Source organism: Muntiacus reevesi, chromosome 1 (assembly GCF_963930625.1).
Source record: "Muntiacus reevesi chromosome 1, mMunRee1.1, whole genome shotgun sequence".
Classification (NCBI taxonomy): domain Eukaryota; kingdom Metazoa; phylum Chordata; class Mammalia; order Artiodactyla; family Cervidae; genus Muntiacus; species Muntiacus reevesi.
The window spans coordinates 50,384,748-50,411,091 of record NC_089249.1 but is presented as its reverse complement, the minus strand read 5'-3'; the positions used below and the strand labels follow the sequence as shown (position 1 = coordinate 50,411,091).

At 57.4% G+C, this 26,344-nt stretch overlaps 1 protein-coding gene across 6 annotated transcripts in view; it reads left to right on the top strand.

Moving 5' to 3' along the window:
- The window catches only part of TEAD4 (TEA domain transcription factor 4), a 63,872-nt gene extending 42,043 nt beyond the window's left edge, over nt 1–21,829 (top strand). For 2 of the 6 annotated variants that reach the window (XM_065942737.1, XM_065942778.1), the window contains exons 4-12: nt 62–124; nt 4,275–4,403; nt 5,594–5,637; nt 6,013–6,068; nt 8,314–8,453; nt 9,696–9,869; nt 13,744–13,884; nt 14,876–15,028; nt 16,194–21,829. In XM_065942737.1, the coding sequence (XP_065798809.1) occupies nt 62–124; nt 4,275–4,403; nt 5,594–5,637; nt 6,013–6,068; nt 8,314–8,453; nt 9,696–9,869; nt 13,744–13,884; nt 14,876–15,028; nt 16,194–16,307 (1,014 nt within the window). In that variant the 3' untranslated portion in view covers nt 16,308–21,829. The remainder of the gene's footprint in view (nt 1–61; nt 125–4,274; nt 4,404–5,593; nt 5,638–6,012; nt 6,069–8,313; nt 8,454–9,695; nt 9,870–13,743; nt 13,885–14,875; nt 15,029–16,193) is intronic. The other 4 variants (XM_065942754.1, XM_065942745.1, XM_065942770.1 and 1 more) reach the window with 4 other exon arrangements.
- Nucleotides 21,830–26,344: the final 4,515 nt, after the last annotated feature.

The window sequence follows — 26,344 nt, the reverse complement described above, 5'->3', positions numbered from 1 at the left end:
GCCCCATGGGGAGCGGCCTTCGGGGAGAAGGCAGGAACAGGAGTCCCTTTTCCTGCCTCAGGTGTCCAGCCATATCCAGGTGCTGGCTCGGCGAAAAGCCCGTGAGATCCAGGCCAAGCTAAAGGTGAGACAGGGATGGTGGCGGGAGCAAGGGCCCAGGGCTTGGGAAGGCTGGCCTCTGGGACTTTGGGCTCTTTTCCCAGGAGGAAAAGTCTTCCCGTGGGTTTCGGGCTGCCTGCGGAGCCAGTGGGCTTCAAGGTGCTGAGGAAAGTGGGGTTCAGCCTGTAACCTGTCTCCCCATCCAGCAGAGGACACTGGCCACTGACTGGCAGCCGTGTGCGTGTGTGTGTGTGTGTGTGTGTGTGTGAACGGCCAGGTTCAGCATCCTGGGAGGCACAGTCCAGTCTCCTGCTGTGCATTCTGCACCCTGCCGCCCCCCCACCCCCCGCCCCAACTCAGAGGGACAGTGCATGCCCCGAATCCATGGTTAGGGCAACAGGATTGACCTCCAGACCCCTTTCCTTGAGGACCCTTCAGTCCCTTACTGTCTGAGGGTGGCCTGGCCTGGGAGGTACTGCTGGGGGTGCAGGTGGGGTTCCATGCTGGAGGAGGGGCTGGTGGAATTCTTTCCACCCCGCTCTCTGGGACTGGAGGTTCCTGCCCCTTCCTGGATCAGCCCCACCTTGCAGGCCTGGACAGGTGACTGTGCTAGAGGGGACCAGCCCTGGTGAGACCCCCCTCCCCATGGGACTCAGCCCTTCTGGATCCCATGGAAGAGCCAGCATTTGGACCTTAGACCAGACCAGTAAATCCATGGACATTAAAAAAAATTTTTTTTAATTTTAATTTTTTGATGATACTGTGCGGCTTGTAGGATCTTAGCTCCCTGACCAGCAATTGGAACCTGGGCCCTCGAGAGTGAAAGCGCAGAGTCCCAACCACTGGACGACCAGGGAACTCCCCACGTACATTTTTTAAAGCAGTGGAAGCCTTTTTGTTTTTCTTCCTAACTGAATTATCACCGATACGATGTCAGAGGAGCTGCTGTGGTCAAAGTTAAGTTGGCGAGGAGCGGTCTAGGGACCCTCCTCTGTGTCCCTCTCAGGCCCCATGACTCTCGAACCCAAAAGCATCCGAGAACCCAGTTTCAAAGCCCCTGGGCTAGAGGACCACAGAGGACCCCTCTGGGCCTGTGGCCCATGACCCTGACCCTGGAGCCTGGAAGGCGTGGGTGGGAGGCCTCAGGAGGCTGCCCCCACTGCCCACCCAGCTCCATTTCTCCTGCATCAGCCCAGCTGTCCCTGCCCCCCACAGCTGCGGCCCAGCCCTCGCCCCTTTGCCCCCAGGACAGCTGGCTGGCCACAGCTGCTGGTCCCTCCCTCTGAGGCTGGTACATGTACCCGGACACCCTCAGCCCCGGCGCCCATTTGCCCCCCACTCTGCTCTCTGGCTGGCTTGTGACTCCCTGGGGCCCAGCAGGGGGCCTGGTGGAGAGTGGAGTGTCCAGGCTTCTGTTTAGAGCCGTCGAGGGGAGCTGTTGATTCCCGAGGGCCCAGCTGTACGGCCCGCGTGTGCTGGAGGGACTGAACCTGTCCCTGTCCGTAGGCTCTGATGAGGGGCTAGGAGCAGCCTCAGTGGACTGCCAGACAGACTTCAAGGGAGCCACAGGTCCTTTAAGTAAATATGCACATTTTCCTGCATATGCATTTAGGGGAGAATTGGGTCTGAGGATTTTACCATATTCTCCAAGGGGTCTGGGGCCCAGTGCAGTTAAACTTCCCCATGGGCAGCAAGGTCAGGTGGAGACCTTTGGGTCACTGGCCTGGCTCTGCCCTTGGGCACTTGGCTGGGTCATCCACCTCAAGCTCCAGCCAGCTTCCTTGCCTATAAATGACAGGGTTAATCAAGGTGCTGTCTGAGGTCCCCTCCGACCTCAAAATTCAGTACCAGGTCACTGATGTCACCCCCCGACTCCCCCCGATTCCTGTCCCACTTGCTGGTCCCTGGCTGCTCAGTTAGGCCGGCTATCAGAAAGGAGTACAGGTCATTGACACAGGGTTGGAGCCATCCAGCCTACCATTGCCATTGTTAGCAGGGGTCTGTGGGCTTCCTGGGGTGCCGCCCCATCTGTGTCCTGGAGGGAGCAAGTCTAGGTGACGCTCCTGAGATCCCCAGAGTCCTTGCAGAGAGGCAGCCTAATGCTTTGTTTAGCAGAGACCGCATCAGAGCAGGGCCCAAGTTTGGCTCCCAAAGGACAGTGGGCTGGGGTGCCCACCGCTCAGTGTGGCCCCTTGCACCCTCTGTGCTGAAGATGGGGTGCCCTCAGGTCCTGACCTTCCCCCTCCTTGGTCTGCTCAGCCCCTGGGCCTGCAGAGGTCAGAGGTCACGGATGTCCTGTCCTGGACCCACTTCACAGGGCAGACCATCCTATGACCCCTGTCAACACCCAGGTCCCCCTAAATTCTCTGAGCCTCAGTTTATCTTAGAATGGGGGTGTGACAAGTCCTGCCAGCCTCACAGGGGTCCTGTGATGTTCAGAGCCAAAGTGAGATAGCATTCTTTACTTTCCGGGGGCTGTCTGGTGCCCCGTGACCGTAAGGGTCCCTGAGAGGCTGCCTGGCTCCACACCGTGTCCCACAGGAGGCCGGGCTCACCACTCGGACCTTTGCTGTAATGCCACCCACCAGGCGAGTGAAGTCACAGCAAACCCAGCTGTGAGCTGCGAGGACCTCCTTCAGCAATCCACTTGCTTATCGCTCGGGACAGATTTGGGTCACCAAGTTGGTGATTAAATAAAGGGCCCACGTATTTTTCCCATTTAAAAATAATCCATCATAAAGATATGGGATTTCTAATCACAGCTCCCAAGTTGACATAACCCAACGTTTTGGCCCGTAATGCTGTCTGCACCAGCCCACTGTCTGTATGTATGTACGGTCTTATTTCCGATCCATATGGACTTTTTGAAATACAAGATGTTGCCTTATTGCTTTAGAGGCCCTTCAGGGTTGGGGAGCTCGGGATGGGGCCATCGGCTTAGATAAGTATTAACAAGGATTTTTTATAAGCAGATGATACTGCAGATTCATTCAGAGCCTGTCTGGGTGAGCCCATTTTTGGTGGGGGGGGGGGTCTTTGGACTAGAGAGGACAGACAGCCACATTCTGAGACATTAAAGATGCAGGAGCCATGGGTGCCCGTGGTATAGTTGACATCCATAGGCCAGGTCTGAGACAGGGACCACAGGAGACTGGCCCTTGTCACTGTCCATGTGACCGGAGATGACCTCTTCTGGGCATATTCCTGCCTCCTCTCCTGTGAGCCAGGTGGGGCCCCAGACACCCTTGGTGTGGAGGTGAGTGAGGCCTGGGTGGTCTCTGTTCGCAGGTGTCCCTTAGGAGACAGGAGAGCGGCAGTCTGGCAGGTGACCTTCCAAGTCTCTTTATTTTTTTTCGAACTTTAAACTTTTTATTTTGCCTTGGGGTGTAACTGATTAACAATGTTCTAGTACCTTTAGGTGGACAGGGAAGGGACTCAGCCTTACATCTCTGTGTATCCATTCTCTCCCAAACCCCCCTCCCATCCAGGCTGGCACATAACATTGAGCAGAGTTCCATGTGTTATACAGTAGGTCCTCGTTGGTTATCCATTTTGAATACAGCAGTGTGTACCTGTCCATCCCAAACTCCCTCACTATCTCTTCCCTCTGGCAACCGTAAATTTGTTTTCTGTGAATCTGTTTCTGTTTTGTAAGTAGGTTCACTTGTATCATTTCTTTTTAGATTCCACACATAAGGGATGTCATACAATATTTCTCCTCTGTCTGCCTTCACTCAGTATGATACTCTCCAGGTCCATCCATTGTTGTTGCAAATGACATTATTTCATTCTTTTTAATGGCTGAATAGTATTCCATTGCACATATGTACCACATCCTCTTTATCCATTCCTCTGTTAATGGACATTTAGGTTGCTTTCACATCTTGGTTATTGTAAACAGTGCTGCAAAGAACACTGGGGTGCATGGATCCTTTCGGATCATGTTTTTCTCTGGCTATGTGCCCGGGAGTGGGTCTAAGTCTCTTTAAACGCTAGTGCGAAAGGCAGGACAAGTGTCCCCTTTGACAGATGAGGAAAGGGATCAGAGCCACCCAATGGCTTACTCAGAGTCACAGGGAAGGTTCACAGCCCTGCAGGAGCGGGAGCTTGGTCCCGGGTCCTCTGCTGGCCTGGACGGTGCTCGCGCTGAGGCCTCCCCCCCGATGTCTCCCCAGGATCAGGCAGCTAAGGACAAGGCCCTGCAGAGCATGGCTGCCATGTCGTCCGCCCAGATCATCTCCGCCGCAGCCTTCCACAGTAAAATGACCCTCACCCGGGGCCCCGGCTACCCAGCAGTCTCAGGGGTAAGTGGGGCTGCCTGCAGCCGGAGGCCGGACCGCCCTGTCCTTCTCCCTCCTCCCCCTTCTGAGGAGACACAGTGCTGGCCAGTCCTCACCTGAGTCTTCTCGGGGAAGGAGGGACCAAGGACCGAGGGCCGTGCAGGTATTGGAACTGCCCTCTGGGGGCCTTGGCAGGGACACAGGGCGAAGCCACGCCATCAGATGGGCGGCCCGGGGGCTCTGCAGAGTTGGCCTGGTTTCCTGATGGTGCTAGTGGTGAAGAACCCACCTGCCAAAGCAGGAGACATGAGAGACCTGGGTTTGATCCCTGGTGGGGGAAGATCCCCTGGAGGAGGGCATGGCAGCCCACTCCAGTATTCTTGCCTGGAGAATCCCATGGACAGAAGAGCCTGGCGGGCTACAGTTCATAGTAAAGAGTGGGACGCAGCTGAAGCAGCTTGACACGCACACATGCAGAAGAGGCAGCAGAGGCCCCAGGCTTTGGGGCAGCACTGGCCGGTCCCCAGTAACCCTGCCCCACTTGGCCTCACCACCCCCTCCCCCTCAGGTGTTCCTCCCAGGTGGAGGCTGACGTCCAAGAACAAACTCTTGAATGTGAACTTCTTGGCCTGAGAATGGGTCTCTCGGCCGCTCTAAGAACAGTCCAGAGAGGCCCCTCCGTCCCAGGGTGTGTCCTTACAGGCTTTTTCCTGGCTGTCGGGACTAATGCACCACCCCAGGCCCGAGAACAAGGGGCAGTCTGGGGAGCCTCTTGTCTAACCATTTTTCAGTGTCCAGAGGCCTCTAGTCCAGCAGGGAATTGAGTAGATAGGACGACGGGACTTGAGGTGTGCCCACGTGACTTTGGCGTGCTCAGACCTAAGCAGGATGCCTGACTCCAGGACTGTTGGGGGCCATGCTTGGCACTGTTACAGAGGACTTGTCTCTGAGGGAGATGGGAGGAGCCATGTCTGCAAGTTTGGGGGCTGCTCCTGGGAGCCCCTCACTGGAAGATGTTCCAGGGGCTGGGCTTCCTGGATGCATTCTCTGGGAGGCCATACTGCCTGGATGGAGGCAGGGATGTTAACACCCTCCCCAGCCCCCAGGCCCAGGCTCCAGCCTCCCTTCCAGCTCTGAGGCCCCTGCCATGTCTGACTCCACAACGCTGGCCATGCCCACCGGGCTCTGCTGACCCTGTGCTTTTACCTCCTCAGTTTTGGCGAGGAGCTCTGCCGGGCCAAGCCGGAACGTCCCACGAGTGAGTATGGCTTCCGATTACACCCTCGGCTGCACTTGAGCCAGTGAACCATTCTGTTGACCCCGGCCGCAGGGTGGGTGGGTCACAGGGTAGAGTCAGCCTTTCCGGGTGGCCCTGTGCTTATGGATGGGGCACCTGGGTGGCATTTGCTGAAGCCCCAGTCTGTCCTGGGTGGGGCAGGGCCTGAGCTCGGGACCCCGAGGGGAGGAGGCTGGCCTGAGTGGGAGGGAGGGAATGATGGGTTTGCCCAACAGACATGCTGCTTCCGTGGGCCAGTCAGAATCCTGAGGGAGCAGGAGGCCACAGACAGCCCAGGGGCCTGACCGAGGCTCCTAGGCTGCCCCGAGCTCACGCGTCCTCTCTCATCTCCCGCAGTGTGAAACCTTTCTCCCAGCAAACCTACACTGTCCAGCCGTCACTGCCTCTGCCAGGTGGGTGGGCAGGGTCTGACTCCCTCCTGTGTCACACCCTGCGGCTCCTGTTCCGGTCCCAGGTCCCAACATCTGGGCGCTCACGCCCCCTTAGACGCCATCCTGGTGCGTGCTCAGACTGCACCCCATCTCCTGGCTGCACCCCAATCCTCTCCAGAGCCAAGACCCCTGTGTGCCCGGGGCTGCCCATCCTCCCAAGAGAGACTCAGGGCTGGCAGCGTGCGCACGGTTCAAGGGGCATGGTGGGTGCCCCGGGCAGCTGCTCCACCTGCACATGCGTCCCGTCCAGTCTGGCTCTTGGGCTGGCCTCCCTCTGGGACACTGTAACCCTCTCCTTCAAGACAGGGTTCCCGCAGAACCTGGTGTTCCAGCCTGGAGCCCCCGGTCAGCAGAGGGAAGACTTCTGAGACAGGGCAGACTGGGTGGCACTCTGGCTGCTCACGTGACCAGCTTTGTCCTTGCCTCTTTCTCAGGAGGGTCCCTCCACCTGCCCCTCTGCAGGGCAAGACGGGATCCTCACCCATGACCACCTTTCCTGGTTTGGGATTGGCTCCTGCCTGCATGCTGGTCTGGATTTTCCTGCTCTGAGAGGAGCCCTACCACCCTCCTAGGTTCTTGATGGCCACTTGGGGCCACCCCCACCTCCCTAATCTGTGTTTTCCCCTTTCTGCCCATCAGCTTCTCTTGGGCCCTCCTCGTTCCTGCCTGGGTCACTGCCGTAGCCTCTTGACCAGCTTCCCCATCTGCAGCCACATCCTTGCTCTTCCACCCCATAACTCACCCATCATCTTTTTGAAGGGTCTTTCTCACCGCACTGCTTCCAGCTTAGACTCCATTAGAGGCTCCCCGGTGATTGTCACTCTCTGTGCACCCGGGCACCATCCCGGGCTGGTGTCTGTGTCTGTCCTCCATGTGTTGGGCCACATCTAGTGTGCCCTCACCGGGCAGGAATCAGGAAGCTGCCCTTGGACAAGTGAACGAGGGATTCAGCTCAGGTGTCCAGTGTGTGAGCTGGTGTGTCCAGCGTGGTCCTCCGCCCGCTCCTCTGCCATCCCTTCTCTGTCCCCTCCCTGGGCTCCTGACCCACCTGCCTTGGCTGCTCTCTCGTCCTCTCTGTCACCAAGTCCTGCAGTCTTGCTCCCTCCATGTCCCACCTGTGTCCCCTCCTCTTCACTGCCCTCTTCTTGTCCCCCCTCGAGAAGAGCCCACGTGGCCCGCGTTCCTGGCCAGCCTCGCCCCTGCCCAGTCCTTCCTCCACAAGGAACAAGATGTACAGAAATGCTCAGCCAATCGCTCCTCAGCCCTGCCTAGAATCCTCTGTCACCCTCCTGAGCTCAGGCTGATACCTGAACTCCTCACCCAGCAGCCTGGCCCCAACTCTCCAGCCTTGTTTCCGGCCCCCACACAAACCTGCTGGACGGAGCCTCCCAGCCCACTGAGCATCCAACAGCCCCATGCCCTCTGCCTGGAGCCCATTCCCCTGTCTCCGCTGCTGCCTCCTGCTCCTGCCGCATCACTTCTTTTTATTTTTTTTATTATTAAGTTTATTTTTAATTGGAGGATAATTGCTTTATGATGTGTTAGTTTCTGCTTTACAACAGCGTGAATCAACCATAAGTACACATATATTCCCTGCCACCTGAGCCTCCCTCCCACCCCGGCTGCATAACCTCTTTAAGCATCACCTGTGGAAAGCCTTTCTGACCACTTCCAAGGTGGACCAGGAGCTCCCCTGCAGCGCTCAGTCTGTTTTCATCATGTTCATTGCTTCACTTAATCACAAACCTGCATTCACTTCTGGGTCAGATGCTGTCCCAGGGGCTGGGCAGAGACTCGTGTCATTGTAGTCATTTGTCCAGTTATCTCCCTGGCTGGACTTGAAGCCCCTTTGGAACAAGAACCAAGCAGCGCCTGCCCTGGAAGCCCTGGGTCCAGCAGGCGTTCCCCTCGACCCCTGCCCCCAACCACTCCCATCCCCTTGCTTCCCCACCCCCCAACCTGTCCCTGCCCAGCACTGTCTGCCCTGAGAGCTGTCCTGGGCCCGGAGGGGACTGAGCTGCTAGGGCTGAGCTCCCTGCCAGGGCTGCCCCTGGACCACTGGCCAGTGCTTGGCCCCCACCCCCACGCCTGCTGGGAGGCACACAGCCGGTCCCCCAGCCAGGTTCCGATGGGTCTGCGGGCCTGGGGGAGGCTGGTGTGGGGAGGCCATGTGGGCCGGCTCCCATCTGCTGTCCACCATGTGCAGGGTTTGAATCTCCGGCAGGACCTACCCCGTCGCCCTCTGCGCCCCCTGCGCCCCCATGGCAGGGCCGCAGCGTGGCCAGCTCCAAGCTCTGGATGTTGGAGTTCTCTGCCTTCTTGGAGCGGCAGCAGGACCCCGATACGGTAGGTTCTGGCCTTTGCCAGCTGGATTTTCTCCTACCCCGTCCTCCTTCCTGGAGGGTGCTGCTCCCCAACCTCCTCCAGCTCCTGTTTTACCTGCTCTGGCTTTCTCTCCCTGCCCTCTGCCCCGCTTTACCTTGGGACTAAATTTAGGCTCCCTGTTGCTTCTCATCCTCTCCTGGTTCACCCGTCCTCCCCCTGGCTTCTTTCTCACTGGACCTTGTGTCTCTCCCTTCCCTAAGCCCTACCCTGGTCTCTGTGCCCCATCCTAGCCCCCAGTCCCTTCACGTCCTCCTTCCTCCCGCCTAGTCACCTCTCCCTCTGAAGACACTGGTCCCAGCCCCACCCCAGGCTGCACTGTGCTGTCCCCTCTGGCTCCAAGGAGCCGCCTGTCTGCCCCACATCCTCGGGGTCACCAGCAGGAGCATCAGTCCACCTCCACCTTGTCCCCTTCTGTGTCTCCATCCTGGGTGACCAGCGTCACCTGCAGAGTTCAGAGTAGCGCCTGGCCGGTGGACAGGAGACCAGAGCCGGGGAAACTTCACTGATCATTTCAGGTTAACACTTTTTTTTCTTAAATGCTAAGATTTCTCAAGGTCTTTATTTTTTTCTTAGTTTATTTTAAGTTGGAGGATAATTGCTTTACTCTGTTGTGTTGGTTTCTGCCATACAACCACATGGATCAGCCCATACGTATACGTATATCCTCTCCCCTCCTGAGCCTCCCTCCTACACCCTCCCACTCCCAGTTTGACATTTAGAAGCTTATTTTTCAGGTGAGGAACTCATTAGTCAGACAAACCCTTCCTTGGAAGCCCAGCATGTATTGTGAAAGAAGTGGATTTTCTTGGGTTGCAGCAAGGGATTCCCTCCCACGCCCCCAGCATCAGTCCAAGCGGAGGAAGCACCCTTTTTCTGGTTCAGTGGTCTTCCATCACACATGAGATTGAGGGGGTCCAAAGACAGAAGTGACCCGCCTAAGGATGTTCAGTGACCGAGTCACAACTCAGAATAGCGCAAATAGCGACCAACACGTGCCGAGCACCGTGGGGAGCCGCCCGCCCCAGGCGCGGGATGCCTGTTTGCTCTGCTCTTCGCTCAGCCCTTCTTCCTGCTCCGTGTCAGCAGAGGGGAAACTGAGGCCCTGCCGTGGCGTCCCTGCTCCGGGCCCCTGGCTGGGTGCAGCGCCCCGGGGCTGATCCGTCCGCCCCGCGGTCCCTCAGACCAGCACTCCTGTGCCCACAGTACAACAAGCACCTATTTGTGCACATTGGCCAGTCGAGCCCCAGCTATAGCGACCCCTACCTCGAAGCCGTGGACATCCACCAGATCTACGACAAGTTCCCCGAGAAGAAGGGCGGCCTCAAGGAGCTCTTTGAACGCGGACCCTCCAACGCCTTTTTCCTCGTGAAGTTCTGGGTAAGTCCCTCGTGGCCTCGTCCTTCCTGCCCCAGCTTGTCGATGACCGTCACTCGGCCCTTGGCTCAATTGCCCCGAGGGTGAAGCCTGGCCAGGGAGGCCTGGCTGACAGGAGGCACTGATGGGAACCCTGCCCTAGTCGGGGGAGATAGCAGCGTGGGGGCCCTTCTCACCAGCACCTGCCTTCTTTCAGTTGGAGATAATATTCTGTGTTCTTCTAGCCACCCTCCAGATGAGAACCACCCTAGATCCCCATTTCATAGATGAGGAAACTGAGGCATGGAGTCAGCAAGGGCCTGACTCTGAGACACCCAGCCCCAGCGAGCCTGGCTCCTGCAATCCTTCTTGTGATGGGCATGCTGGGGAAGGTCAGGGATGTCGGGAGAAGGTCACCTTCATCGTGTTACTTTTATTAGCATATTTCTTCTTCACCGGGCTTCCCAGGCGGCACTAGTGGTAACGAACCCGCCTGCCAATGCAGAAAATGTAAGAGATGCGGGTTCAGTCCCTGGGTTGGGAAGATCCCCTGGAGGAGGAAATGGCAACCCACTCCAGTATTCTTGCCTGGAGAATCCCATGGACGGAGGAGCCTGGCCAGTTTACAGTCCATGCAGTCGCAGAGTCAGACACGACTCAGCGACTGAGCATGCATCCTCGCCACCCTACCGAAGGGAGGTACAGTTGACAGCCTTGGTCCCTAAAGGGGAAACGGGCACAGAGAACTGAAATGACCTGCCAGGGCCACCCAGTTCGTAGTGGCAGCCCAGAGTTCAGACCCAGCTCTGGGAGTGTGCTTGTAACCACCGCCCTACATTTCCTGCTTTGCCGGGTGCCTGCTGCCTCCCGCAGGGCCCTGGTGCTCCCCCTGTCCTGGTGGAGAAGGCTCTGGATTGCCTAAGCAGGGACCCCAGCCCCCAAGCGGGGGCAGGAAGAGAGCAAACTTTGATGTGCATTCAGAGTCGTTTTCTGGAGCCCAGACTTCGCTTCCAGGAGATGGTCGGGATGATCTCCATCCTGCCTGGAGCTCAGAGCTGGCAGGAGGTGGGAAGGAGCCAGAGTATCCTTCCCCAGTCTGGCCCATGGCCCTGGTCCTCTCCTTCCTTCTGACCCTGGGGGGGGACTGGGGGCAGGGATGATGAAAGAAGAGGGGGTGGGGGCGGAGGTTCCAGGAAGCGTGAACGGGCAAGTTCCACGCTGGCCTCAGCGCCCCGTCCGCGGGCTGCACACACGGCCTGTGCTCTGTGGACCCAACAGGAGCTCGCATTCTCAGCGCCCTGGGGCGGTCACCAGACAGGACTGGGGGCGGACTGCCAGCGAGCCCTCCAGTGTGTAAGGAGAGCCAGGTGGGCAGCGGAGAGCCTGGCTGGAGAGCTGCCTTCCCGGGAGTCTTGGCTCCTCTGGGCCCTGTTTCTCCACCTGCAGAGTCAGCTCTTGGTTCTTGAGGGCGTGTGAGAGGCTGTGTGTCTGAGGACTCCACCATGTGCGGTCAGCTGACGGTGAAGGGGGCCGTGTGCCTGCCTCCTGTCCCCAGCTGAGCCCTGATGGCCAGAGGCTTGGGCAGGGTGAGGGTGGGTGAAATCGGAGCTGGGGACGGGGCAGCGGGCCGGGAGGCGGGGGGCGGGGTGCATGTCGGTGGCCGGGACACCTCAGCCGCCATCTGGTCCTTCTCCTCCTGTGTGGGGAAGGCAGAGGCGCCAGGGAAGGTCAGACCTGTGATGTGGGGAAGGCAGTTCTGCTTGCTAACCATGGGACTCGGGGTCCTCGTGGGCAGCCCCAGACCACAGCCATCCGGAACCCTCTACCGCGCCCTGGCCTGGAGCTGGCGTGGGATGGGCCACACATTTAGGAAGGGACACGGCTGGCCAAGGACTTGGTGAGCCCCCTCCCCGCCCCCAGCCTCCTTTTTCCTGCCTGGTGGTTTTCTCATCCAGCCCCAGGCACAGGCACCAGGCAGCGGGGTGGGTCAGAGGGCACTTGGAGTGGGAGGACGGGGGACTCTGATGGCCCCAGCTCGGCCTCCCAGCCCCTCCTGCCGAGTTACTGCCCTCACTGGTGGAGGGTAGGGAGTGAGTGGTCGGCTCGCGTCGCTGGGGCTCGTCGGTTGCAGCTGGCAGGGGCATCGGCACAGGAGGGGTTAGGGGGGTCAGGCTGGGCCCCGTGCATGTGAGATGCAGGGGCTGAGAGGCCAGCGCCCCACCCTCCTCCCCCAGGACCTGTGAGATCAGCAGAGTCCTCCTCTGTCCGTCGGCAGAGGGAGAGGGGCCTCCTGGACACCAATGGCTGTTAACTCTGGATTGAAAAGGCCGGGCCGAGCTGACTGGGAGGACAGGGCCCCAGCCCCTCCTCCGTGGCAGGGCCCTGTCTCCCGGGCACATACCAGCGCGTGACAATGAATCTGAGCCCCCGGCCCCCTCGCCCGGCTGTCTCGGCTCATCTGTCAGCCACCCGATCCCCCACACCTGTTCCGGGCACAGCCTGCGAGCTGCCCACCGCGCCGCGGCTATGAATAGGGTGGGGGAGGGGGGCGAGGGGGCACTGGGGTGGGGGGTGGGGCACCTCTGAGGGTAACAGGGGGGCAGCTCTGCTGTCAGGCTGGGAGGGTGGAGACGCCAAGCTTGTGTGGTTGCGGGACTCAGAGTGGGGGTACACGTTGGACAGGAAACCCTGCAGTGGGGCTGTCGAGGGGGTGGGATCGTAGTCAGGACGTCACAGAGGATGCTGTGTGGCTGTCGCTGGCTGGGGTCCCTGAGGGTAGATTCTGGGGCAGACTCTGGACCTTCGCTTGTGGGACTTCCCTTTTTGCATGCCAGATCTTAGTTCCCCGACCAGGGGTCGAACCCCAGCCCTCTGCAGTGGAAGCACAGAGTCCTAAGCCCTGGACCGCCAGGGATGTCCTTATGGAATTGTATCTCTGCTTCATCTCCTTCTCTCTCTCTCAACTGTCAGCTCACCTGTTCTCGCTGCTCCCCCCAATCCCCCAAGTCACACACACACACACACACACACACACACACACTCCTTGAGGGCAGAGACTATGTCGCAGCCTCTTTCCTTCCACCCTGGCTGTTCTGGGCCAGGCAGGATGCATGGGTGACTGAAAGGCCAGGCGAGTGGGAGGCGATGCCAGAAGACCCGGGAGCGTCTTTGGGCTGGGGTGGGGTTGCGGTTCTGAGGACTGGCAGGTGCAGGAAGCACAGGTGCCCTCCTTGTGACTACAGGACCGCTCCTCGCCCAGAGCCACTGTGCGGGGGTAGGCTCAGACAGCCACGTGCCACACTCTGTTGAAGGCACACACCCTGTGCCTGGCCGGGCCCTGGGAGAGCTTGGTTCTTGCCTCCGGGGTCTTCACTGTCCGGAAGGGGCAAGGCCAGGCCCTGCCAACCTGGTGGTGGTCGCGTTTTAAAGGGGTTCTGCATGAGGGTGCCAAGACCTCTCAGAGCAGTTTAGAGGAGGGGTCGAGCAGAAGGGGGCTGGTGTTGGGGAGACTGGTCTGGAGGCAGAACTGAGATGCCTAAGTCTAGGGTGGCTGGGCTCACTGGGCCACAGAGATGGCGAGGGGCCGGCCCCCCAGAGCCATTGCTGAAAGGCACCGGCAGGGTCTCGTGGCGCTGAAGGCCAGTGTGAGGTCCCGTCTGCTGGGCGGTGGGTACCTGGTGGGCAGCAGGGGCCAGGCTCTTGCCACTGTTTCTGTCGCACAGCCTGACTTTACCCCAGGCCTGCGTGTGAACGGACGGGGACGCTTTCTGAGGTCCTACATCCATGTTCTCTCTGAGCGTCCCCCACCTCGATGGTGTCCTGGCCCTGGGACCTGGGCCGTGACCCCAACAGGGCCTCTCTGGGTCACCACCCCGCCCTCGCCCTTGTCTCCCTCCAGGCAGACCTCAACACCAACATGGAGGACGAGGGCAGCTCCTTCTACGGGGTGTCCAGCCAGTATGAGAGCCCCGAGAACATGATCATCACCTGCTCCACCAAGGTGTGCTCCTTCGGCAAGCAGGTGGTGGAGAAAGTGGAGGTAGGCCACGCTGCCCACCTGGGCTCCGGCCCCTCACGCACGCGCGCGCGCGCACACACACACACATACACCCTCCGCCCCAGCACACACACACACACACACACACACACACACACACACACACACACCCTCCGCCCCAGCACAAACACACACACACACACACACACACACACACACACACACCCCCTCCGCCCCAGCACAAACACACACACACACACACACACACACACACACACACACACACACACCCTCCGCCCCCAGCTTGGGCTTCTCACCTCTTTCCCCAGATTTACCTAAATTAAGGCAGTCTCACCCTCACCTCGTCCTTATCACTGACAACCTACCTCATGCCCAACACGAGCCAGGGAGTGAGAGGCCGGCCCACCCCCCCATCCTGGTGGTTCTCACCTGCTGTACATCAGGTCTTGGGGGTCCAACACCCTGGCACCGAGTCCCCCACAGTGCTTAACCCCAGACCTCTCCCACCTATGGTGCTGTCTGGGCAAGTTGCAGTCTCTGAAAAGCTCTTCGAGTTATTTCCAGTGAAGTTTTAGTTTGAGATAATTGTGATCCACATGCAACTGTAATCCCTTTGCTAGCCCCCTCTTGCCTACTAGAGTGGACGGAGTATTAGCCCCCTGAAGCTGACTCTGATGCAGCCCACATGCTCAGCTGTGTGCCTGAGTGTGCACAGATGTGTAGATGCACATACATGATGGATCTGTGGCCGCAAGGTCCCTGTGACCCTGCCCCTGTGTGCGGCCAGAACTGAGCTGTCACTCTGTCCCCGCCTCCACGTCTTCAAGCTCCTCCCTCAGATACCCGGTGGGTATCCGGGTCCCCAGGGGAGGTGGGGGTCTGTCTTTAGGGACCCCGGGGCTCAGCCCCACCTTCCCACTTAAGGCCTAGTGGGTCGTGGACCTTCCTCAGGGAGCTGTCGGGATGGAGGTGGGCAGCAGCCTTCTAAGTCGCGCTGTCCCCGGCCTTGCAGACCGAGTACGCACGCTACGAGAACGGCCACTACTCCTACCGCATCCACCGCTCCCCGCTCTGTGAGTACATGATCAACTTCATCCACAAGCTGAAGCACCTGCCTGAGAAGTACATGATGAACAGTGTGCTGGAGAACTTCACCATCCTGCAGGTGTGTGTGTGCGGGTGTGTGTGAAGGTGTGGGGGGACAGGTGTGTGTGTGCAGGTGTGGGGGGACAGGTGTGTGGTGTGTGCAGGTGTGGGGGGACAGGTGTGTGATGTGGGTAGGTGTGGGGGGAAGGTGTGTGGTGTGTGCAGGTGTGAAGGCAGGTGTGGGGGGACAGATGTGTGGTGTGTGCAGGTGTGAGGGGACAGGTGTGTGGTGTGTGCAGGTGTGAAGGCAGGTGTGGGGGGAAGGTGTGTGGTGTGTGCAGTTGTGTATGCAGATGTGGAGGGACAGGTGTGTGATGTGGGTAGGTGTGTGTGCAGATGTGGGGGGACAGGTGTGTGATGTGGGTAGGTGTGGGAGGGTGTGTGGTGTGTGCAGGTGTGAAGGCAGGTGTGGGGGGAAGGTGTGTGGTGTGTGCAGGTGTGAGGGGACAGGTGTGTGGTGTGTGCAGGTGTGTGTGCGGATGTGGGGGGACAGGTGTGTGGTGTGTGTAGGTGTGTGTGCAGGTGTGGGGGGAAGTTGTGTGGTGTGTGCAGTTGCGTATGCAGATGTGGAGGGACAGGTGTGTGATGTGGGTAGGTGTGTGTGCAGATGTGGGGGGACAGGTGTGTGATGTGGGTAGGTGTGTGCAGATGTGGGGGGACAGGTGTGTGATGTGGGTAGATGTGTGGGAGGGTGTGTGGTGTGTGCAGGTGTGAAGGCAGGTGTGGGGGGAAGGTGTGTGGTGTGTGCAGGCGTGTGTGCAGGCGTGGGGGGAAGGTGTGTGTTCAGGTGTGTGTGCAGGTGTGAGGGGAAGGTGTGTGGTGTGTACAGGTGTGTGTGCAGATGTGGGGGGAAGGTGTGTGATGTGGGTAGCTGTGAGGGGACAGATGTGTGCAGGCGTGTGTGCAGGCATGGGGGGAAGGTGTGTGGTGTGTGCAGGTGTGAAGGCAGGCGTGGGGGGAAGGTGTGTGGTGTGTGCAGTTGTGTATGCAGATGTGGAGGGACAGGTGTGTGATGTGGGTAGGTGTGTGCAGGTGTGGGGGAAGGTGTGTGGTGTGTGCAGGCGTGTGTGCCGGCGTGGGGGGAAGGTGTGTGGTGTGTGCAGGCGTGGGGGCAGGGCGGGCGGTGGGCGGGGCAGCCGGCACGCTGTGTCCTGAGGCTCCTCCCCCCTCCCGCCCCCCTGCAGGTGGTCACCAACAGAGACACCCAGGAGACCCTGCTGTGCGTGGCGTACGTCTTCGAGGTGTCGGCCAGCGAGCACGGGGCTCAGCACCACATCTACCGGCTGGTGAAGGAGTAGAGACCAGGGACCGGGAGGGGGTGACATCACGTGAGCGGGACGAGGGGAGGGGCCCCACGGGGCAGCCCTCCGCAGCACGAGAGTTGAGGTGGTGACTCTTCTGCCCAGGAGCAAACTCTGCCTGAACCCGCAATTGCCCAAGCCCAATAAACCCCAGCTCTTGCGTCTTCAGAGGCCCCGTCTGGCTGCGCAAGCCCCGGGAGGGCCGAGGGAGAAGGGGCCGGACGCCGCCGCGGGCGCGGCGGTGAAGCCAGGGCTCCGTGGACTCGGCCAGGACGGTCTCCAGCTGCCGACACTCAAGATGGCATGTCCCCGAGCTGCCCTGGAGCCCTGCCTCTGGCTCGGGCCACACTGGGAGGCCTGGGGACAGGCGCGGGTCCCGGCCTGTGCGTCCTGTGCGGGCACCTCGGCCACGGGGAGCGATGCGTCTGCCCCCTTCCCCCACCGCCTCTGCGGCCGCTCCCGTGAACAGCCGACGGGGAGGCCGGCCCAGCTCGGGGGAGGGTTTCAGGTGTGGAGGTTAGACAGGGCAAGCAGAGCTCTTTAGCTCCAGTAGACGTGAAGTCTCTGGCCACGCCAGCTGCCCGGGGGGTGAGTTCCAAGGGGACTCAGGTCAGGGGAGCCCAAGACAGCGAGGGTGGCAGTGCTGGGGCCCCTTCTGAGTGTGGGTGGGGGCCCTGGGGGCCCTCGGCGTCTTCTTCGGTGGTGAAGGCCAAGAACGTTGGTCGGAGGCCCGCGCTGCGCTGGTGGTCTCTGAGCCCATGCCGTCGGTATGCCTTGCCATCTCACAGCAAGCGCCTCCCAGCCAGGAAGCCTGCTGGGGGTGACCACCTTGGAGCAGCCGGGCCGACCACCCCCTCCCCGGGCGGAAGGTTCTGTGCCCCCTGGGGATGGAGGTGGGGTGGGAGTGGAGCCCGCCCTGGGCCTGGAGGGGACCCCGCAGCTGAGGGAATTTCCCTGGTCTTTTCCTCCTGGCAACTGGCCTCAGTCCTAGGGCTCCCCGCTGCCCGCCCTGTCTCAGCGTGTGAGTCCTTTCCTGCCTGTAAAGGGGGGCGGCCTTAGTGCGGAGGACGTGCCTGCATAGTGCCTGATGCAAGGCGCACTAAATAGATAAAACGTTGTTACCATCCTCTTACCCCTCCTGGCCCTTGGGATGCCGGGAACTGGCTCTTTGCTGCCATCTAGTGGCTCTTTGCTATCATCTTCCCTAATAGAGAACCTCACTTCCAGGAGTCTGGAGCCCAAGGGGAACAAGAGTTATCTGCAGGAGTTTTGTGTGCTGATCTCTCAGGGACATGTGTGGGGATATGAAGTGAATAAGATGGTGTTGAGGAGGTGTTGTGTGGTTAGGAGCCAGGGCTCTGAAGTCAGCGGCTAGGATTGGAATCCTGGTGCTCAGCTTCGGAGTAGTGTGGCCTTGGGGAGGTTACCTAATTTCACTGTGCCTCAGTTTCCCCATCTGTACAATGGGTATAACAATAGTACCTACCTCGTATATGTAGAGTGCCTAGCGTGGTGCCAAGCACACGAGTGTGTGCCGTGAGTATGCATTATTATTAATAGCACTGACTCCTTGCAGTCTGAGGAGTCAGCTTGGGAACTCAAGTGGGGGTGGGCTGGTCCTCAGAGCAACTGGAATTCAGAGGTGGGAGGGGGTGGGGCGTGGAAGGTTCAGGGAAGAGGTGGAAATTGAGAGGGACTGCTTCTTGAAAGAGAGGCATTGCCTAGATAAACAGCTTGAAGAGGCAGTCTGCTGGCAGCTCTGGACAGGGCAGGCGGACCAGCCCTCCAGCTTCTGGACAGCTGCTAGACCCCGGGCCAAGTTGTGTCTCCCTCCTGTGTGTCAGGGCCCGGCTCATATCTATAGACGATGTGATGTGGAGGGAGGCGAGGGTCCCTGAGAATCGTCTACTGTCCTTGTGTGGTTTGGGTCTGGGGAGGCTCTCCTGCCCACCCCTGGTCACTGTCACGGCCTTTGCCCTCCCACCACCCCACCCTTGTTCCCGGAGCTGTCAGGATAAAGGGAGCCCATGACCTCTACACCCCCAGCAGGACTGAACCTTCGGACTAATGCTTGTGTGTGAGCAGCCTTGGGCCCTGGGACGGACGCACAAACTAGGTCCATCGTTTTGTGTCCTGGGTCCAGGGAGTCCATGTAGATGTTGGGGCCAGGGGCTGGCTGCAAGTGTCCCCTTCTCTTTAGGACCTGATCTCAGCAACCTAATGGACAGTCACCTACTTAGAGCTGGAAAGTCCAGACCGTTCCACCACCGAGAACATAGATCGAGGCACCACTCCCTAAGGCGCAGCGCAGACGACGACTCGCGGGGCCAACAATCGGGAGATCCCACCCGGCCCGCTTCTCCTGCACCGTCATCTCACACACATCCCCTCCTAGCCACTCTCTGCCTTTAGCCTTGGCACCTCAATTCCCCTGGCCAGCAGGCCCCTGGAGAACTGTCACTCATCTTCCAGAGCCAGCATGGAGCCATTTCTTCTCCTGCAGAAGGGCTGCTGGCTCCTGACTGGCAGGGCAGAGGCATTCCACTCACAATCCATCAGGGCACCTGTCTCCCGTCCCTGGGCATCGGGGCTGAGACATCTCTTCCATTCTCACCTGGGGGTGCTATGCTCTCCCCATTTTAAAGATGAGGGAGCGGCATCCAGGGAGGCCAGCTAACTTGGTTGGAGTGTTCTGGAATCTGAATGCATGTATTCACCAGCTTGACACATGTTTATTTAACTTCCGGTTCATGCCAGGCACAGGGATGCATAGATGGCTGAGACAGACGGGGGTCTCTGGGGAGCGTACGTCTTACTGAGGAGGGAAGACTAGCCAGGCAGGTAAAGGACGGGCAGACTGTCGGGGGACCGCCAGGAGACGAGAGGGCACCCGGGGCCTGGGGAGGGTGACGTGTGCGTGGGGACGGTGGGGAGGCCATGTCAGGAACCCAGAGACGGAGCTGCAGGTCCAGATGTGGTCCAGGCCCCGGCCCCCGAGCTTGGTAAAGGATTGGATTTTCCTCTATGTGATGGGAGGTCCTGGGAGGATTTTAAGTGAGGGAGTAAGACTCGAGTCTGGTTTCTGGGAAAGAATACAAGGTGGCTGTGGCCCGCAGAACAGTGTCATTGTTTCCGAGTCTGTCTTACCCTTGGACTCAGCATCAGGGGGCGAGGGAGCCACAGCAGGACAGAGGTGTCCTGCTCTGTTACCTTCTACAATCCAAACCCCACCTCTGGGGCACGGCAGGTGCCTGGCGAACATGCGGAGGTGTGTGATCTGTGCTTTGGGGCTCTGAGTGAGGGTCCTGGAGTCTGTGGGACCCTTCGGGACAGGACCTTCCTGATGGTACTGGGAGCCAGGAGGTGGGTGGAAACCGGATGGTGCCTGACCCATGGGGCCTGGTGATTAGGCAGGGCCCTGACGGTCATCAGGGACTTTCCATTGAGTGGGGTGCTCTTCCTAATGGGGGGAGCCCCACGCAGCAGTGGTTGAGGGGCATGTGGACTGGAGTCGGTGGGTGAGGAGCGTGGGGCCAGGGCACCTGCTCCCCTCCCGCCCATGGGACTCAGGGGTCGTGAACCCAGGGGCAGGGCGGCCCTTATTGGCAGGGATGGTGACCACAGGGAGCTCCCGACCCTGCAGGGACAGGCCACCTGTGCACACCTGGGCCACACCTGCCCGGAGGAGGGGCAGAGCTGGAGCTGGGTGGGGCCCGTCTTCCCTGGTTATCCCAGGGGTCACCGCGTTCGGCCCCTTCTGACATTACTGTTGTGTCAGCCAAGAAAGGAAGCAAGAAGGTGAATCTGGAGCAGTTCTGAGGATGGAAACCCCAGCCAGGTTGCTGGGGGCTGAGTCGGTTTCTCACCAGTTGTGTGGCCTGGGGCAAGTGACTGAGCTCCGGGAACCTTTGTGACCTCGTTTGCGAAACGGGAATGAAGTGGGCTGACTGTGGGCTGCTCTGGGGTGGAGGGTGAGCACACGTGTGAGGGGGCAGCCCCACACCCGGCTCACGGGGCACACGGCGGGCACGATGCATGAAGAGGTCGGTCCTGACTCTGCCCCTGCCACTTCGGCCACACACACTTACACGTTCACACTCACAGCACACATAGAGGCACACACATTGTATACACACTCATGCACACAATGCAGCACCCACAACTACACACAGTATATACACACTTACACAGACACACACACACCTACACTCGTTCGTGTAGTTATCACATACACACATGCATGTACCACACTCCTACACACACTCACACTGTATACACACTCATACACACACATCCAGCATACACCTACACACATTATATGCACACACTTACACATAGACATACACACCATCACAAACATACTGCATGTACCACACACCTGCACACACTCACACTGTATACCTATACATACACACACAGTGCATACCTACACACACTGTATACACACTTACACATAGACACACATACCTACACACATTCATACACTCACCATATACACACACATATATGTACCTCATACCCCCCACACACACTGTATACATATTCATAAACACATACAGCACATGCCCACACATTATATGCACACACTTACACAGACGTACACACATATACACTCACACATTCATACACTCATCACAAACATACCACATTCATAAAGAGCACACACTCACACATTATATGCACACACTTAGACAGACATACACACCTATACACTCACACAAACATTCATCACAAACATACCACATGTACCACACCCCTACACACACACACACTGTATATACATACATACACACACATACATACACCTACACACACTGTATGCACACTTACACATAGACACACACACCTACACACATTCACATACTCATCACACACACACGCATGTACCATATACCTACACATGTACACTCAACATTCATCATATAGACACACATACTTACACCACACACACACACATGGGCATGTAGGTGCCAGCATGGGCGCGCACACACACACACACACATTTTTAGAGAAAAGCTCTGCTCTGATGCCCTTTAAAAGGCAGAGAGAAGGGACTTCCCTGGTGGTCCAGTGGTTAAGACCCTGGGTTTCCAATGTAGGAGGCATGGATTCGAATGCTGGTTGATCCCACATGCTGCGGTATGGCCAAAAAAAAAAAAAAAACAAAGGCAGAGAGGAGGCCTCCGGGCGCTTGGTTCTCCTCCCCGCTCTGGGGGCCGGGTGGGTGGCAAGGAGGGGAGTCGGAAACAGGGAGCAGGTGTTCTTCATTGAGAAAGTAACTCTGGAAAGGGAGCGCTGAGCCCCTCCAATTAAGAAGCTGTCCAGAAGTGGGTTTTTGTTTCACTTCCCGCGACTGGACGGGTGAGGTGGTCCTGGACCTCCGAGGAAGGTGGGAGGCCGGCGGGAGGAAACGGTGTCTGGGTTCATGGGTGTCCGATATTCAACTTCAAGTGTTTTGTATTTTGCTTTGTAAACCCCCTTTGTCTCCAAACCTCAGTAAAGTCTGCTCCACACACCAAGGTGTCTGTGCAGTGATTTCTTTGTATGGAAACGAGGGAGTCCCTGTTGACGGAGCACAGGGCAGAAGGTCCAGCTGGTCGGGCCATCCGGGAGGACGAGCTTCGGCCGCCACCTGGGCCAGTCAACCCCTTCCCTTCCCCATCGAGACCCCGGGCTCTGTGCATACCGCGGTTCTAGATGCATAGCTCTAGGACCTCAATAAACAGCAGATGGACTTAACACCCCCTAGATTCGAAGAGTGGTCAGAGTCAGAGGTTCAGACCGGGCCTGGCAGGATGCTGTCCCTAAGTTGGCCTTCTGGGAACATGATGTTAGTCTTGACCCGGGAGTGAGCAGGCCCATGGGGCTGGCTGGCTCCCCAAAATCAGAACTGCAGGCTATAGCTGCCCCGATCCCGGGACCCGGGACCCAGGTGGCACCCCCACCCCTCCCAGGGGCGCTTCCTCCTGGGGAGCCAGGTCACTGGTGGCGCGTGTGTCAGGGGGATGTCCCAGAACACGGTTGGCTGTTTCTGGTGCACCTCCTGGTTTTGTAGAGCCTGGCAGCTAAGAAAGGTTTTTATTTTTTATTATTAAAACTTTTTTTTTTATTCTAGTAAAAATCACATAATATAAAGCACACTGTTTTAACCATGCTTAACTGTAGAGTTTGGTGACACTAAGTGCAGTTTATATGTTTTTAAATGGCTAAAAAGAAATCCAAAGGACACCAGCACATGGCCTGTGACAATGGTCTGCAGTTCAAGTCCCAGGGTCGGTAAATTGGGGGTCATTGGACTGGGCTGTGGTGGCTTGGCTCACAGTGGTCCTTTCCAGGAACTGCTCCCAACTCCTGAGTCAGAATGACCAAGGGCCTCCCTCAGAGCAGGGGTCAACGAGGGCCTGTCCACGGTGACAGCAAGAGTGGCCACATGACGATTCGGGAAGTGAGATCCACTGGGAGGGTGCTGAGGTGGGAAGAGGGGCAAGGGGCATGGGTGCAGCTGGGGCGACATCCTGCCCCTCTCTCAGGGGGCCACATCATCACTGGTTGACCTGAGTGAGGGTGGTGATGGTTTCAAGGGTGTGGGTCCCATCGCAACCTGACCTGTTTCCTCCAGATCTGTTTTAGACTTTGCTGTTTGCACTGGAGCCTTTGCTGAGACTCCCAGTCATCCTTGATCATCCACCCAGTCATCTGCTAGTCGCCCACCTCTGCTTAAGGGGGTCCCGGATGCCCGTGGGAGACTCTGAGCAGGTGGGCAGCTGTGAGCGGGGGATTGGCTCATCTGTGACCGTCTGGTGGGGTTCTTGTCCTAGGGTGCAGAATGCTTTAGGGCATTGCTTCCTGGCCTCGTCTGGTTCTGTGGAAATGGCTCCCCCAATTTCCTGCCATGGAGAACTGTCCAGCCGCCAGCATCTTGCGAACCAAGTGGGAGAAAAGCACCCCGGTGTTGTGCACGGACCCCTTGTTCTGCACGAACCTCTAGTGCTCGTTTGGACCTGGTGTCCCCCAGCCCGCGGGGAAGAGCTCAGACTTCTGCCGGAGCTGGGAGGGGGAGCTGCAAGGAGTCAGGTGGGGCTCTGGGGCATTGATCTCTTCTTGAACTGACTTGGAGCAGCCTCTCACCCCCCGCCTCCACCTCCACCTCCGCTTGCAGAGACCCCCCGGAGCCGTCGGCTCTTGACGCTTGGCGAGTTGGGTCGGAGGTAGAAACCATGCTCCTTTCTGGCTTCCTCTGGGTTAAGGTTCTGCTCTCTTGGTCTGCTAAGTCAGTCAGCACCCATTCTTCAGTTTTCCAGCTCCTGAACTTTTCCCCCATCTTCCTGATCTCATTGAGATTTATAATCTTAAAAAAAAAAAAATAAGATTTGTATCCTTGAGAATTTATATCTTAAAAAAAAAATCCCTATGCAGTCATCTTAGAAGGGTTTCAAGAGAAAACAAAGATGGATGTGTGGAATCTACCACCTTTGTGCCAAGCCACTTATTTGAAATGTCAATCTGGCTGTCAGGTGAGGATAGATAAGTGGAGGGCAGGGGTGAGGGGCAACAGGGAGACCCCGTTAGGAGGTGGCTGCAGAGTCGAGGGGAGAGATGACAGTGCTCTGGACGCGAGTTAGTGGCAGAGAGGAAAGAAAGTCAGTGATCTTGAGATGTGTTTGAAGACCGTCACTTTGATTTCCTGAGGCTTGGGTTCGGAGCGGGCAGGAAAGTGAGGAAGCAAGGTTAACTCCAAGGTTCCTGGCTCAAGTCACAAACTTATAGAGATGGGAGAGACTCGAGGAGGAGCAAATATGCGGGTGGAGATCGGAGCTGAGTTGAGATCCCTATTAGACCTCCCAGTGGAGGCGTCCATAGCAGCTGCCCTTGTGATTCTGGAATGAAGGGGAGTGGTCAGGGCTCGGTCTAGGTTTCACTGGCGCCTGGGTTAGTATTTAAGCCCTTGAGACTAGATGAGATTACTTAGGAGGAGAAGATGGCTGGAGAAGAGGAGGTGTCGCCAGGACTGCCCTGAGTCATTCCAACACTGAAGGGCAGAGGAGGTGGGGAGGAAAGCAGGAAACAGTGGTTTTCTTCTCAGTTGCAAAGAGAAGAAAGTATTTCCAGGGGAGCTATGCACTGGCATGTAGATTAAAGTGAGGAGAAACAATCATTTGGGGCAGAGATGCCCTGGTTTCCCTTCCTCCTGAATAATAGAATCCCTCATTTTTAGCTGGGCACATGGCCCTCAGGATAAAAACCATATTTCCTAGTCTCCCTTGCCACTAGATGAGGCTGTATAAATTTGACCAATGGAGGCAAATAGAGCTGCAGTTTTCAGAAGTGTCCTAATAGAAAGAGGGAGACTTCCCTGATGATCCAGTGGCTAACAATCCACACTCCTAATGCAGGGGGCCTGAGTTAGATCCGCGGTCAGGGAACTAGACCCCACATGCTGCAACTAAGAAATGGGGAAGTCAAATAAATAAATAAAAAGAAAGAGGGCATGTTCTTCTTCATCTCTCCTTTTCAGTTAACTGGATTGTGATGTAATGGCTGGATTTCCTGCAGCCATTTTGTACTAGGAAATAACCTTAGGAATAGAAGTTACCAGTGGTAAACCAATAAGGTAAAAGGATCTTGGGTCTTTGGTTCCATGAAACACAATTACAACTCTGGACTGATTTTATATGAGAGAGAAATAAACTATCTTCTTTAAGTCATTTTTATTTTGTGCTTTTTGTAATTTGCAACCAAACATTTCTAACTAACGCATCATGGCATAATGTTTGAAGCATGAATGGCTATAACAATAACAGCAATAACCCCACTCCCGACTCTGTAACACTTTACAGTTTGCAGAGCACTTTTTCTTAAGGTTTATTTATGTATTTTTGGCTGTGATGGGTCTTTGTTACTGCTTGAGGGCTTTCTCTAGTTGTGGTGAGTGGGGGCTCCTCTTTGTTGTCATGTGTGGGCTTCTCTTGTGGAGCACAGGCAGCAGGCATGTGGGCTCAGTTGTTGTGGCGAGTTGCTCCTTGGCATGTGGAATCTTCTGGGATCAAACCTGAGTCCCCTGCATTGGCAGGCAGATTCTTAACCACCAGACCACCGGGGAAAAGTGCCTATAGAGCACTTTTAAACACACTGTCTTGCTTGGTTTTGTAGCTGCTCTGTGGTGCTGTAGACACTTTCTTCATAGATGAAGGAACCGAGGCTCAGAGGAGTTGCTCACTCATGTCACCTGCTTACTACGTCGCAGATCTTGTGCTTCCACCTGGATCCTCAGGCTCCTCACCTGGTGACTGTAGTGGAGAGCAGGTTAGGAATGTGTAGGAGGTTTTGTTCCAGATGCTGGTGCTGGGCGGAGAGCTGGGAGCTGGCCCCGGAGACCCTGAGAGTCACTGGCAGTCATTGACAATGGAAGCTTTCTCATCTCTCTGGAAAATGCTTCTATTTGCACAGGGGTGGAGATTGTGGAGGATAATTAGAGAAGTAAAGATCAGACAACCACAAACACTGGAGGGAAATGTGCATGCCAGCTGGCGGACGAGCAGTCCCATTTTGGAAGTAATTGGGTAGCAATGAGATGTTCAGAGCAAGAGCCTGCTGAGCATCCTGTGATGGGGGGGGGGGGGGATGTTTTCTTGGTATCAAAGGGGATCCACTTCTCTCTGCAGACTCCCTCCCAAAGGCAAGCCCAGCACTTCTGAAGCTTGGCACAATTCTCTTCTTCTGCTTTTCCTCTCCAGTCACTACTTGGCTGACTTCTTTCCAGTTTCTTTCTCTGAATCCCCCACTGATCCTGATGTAGACACTTTGTGCAGGCTGTATATGCCTATTATCACTTGGAGATTGTAGGGGAGAAACAGACTTTAAACTGATTATGAGTTTGCACCTTCCTAACAGCAAAGGGCGGCAGAGGATGAGATGGTTGGATGGCATCACTGATTCAACGGACATCACTTTGAGCAAACTCCGGGAGATAGTGAAGGACAGGGAAGCCTGGCATGCTTCTGTCCATAGATGTCATGGAGAGTCAGACAGAGCTT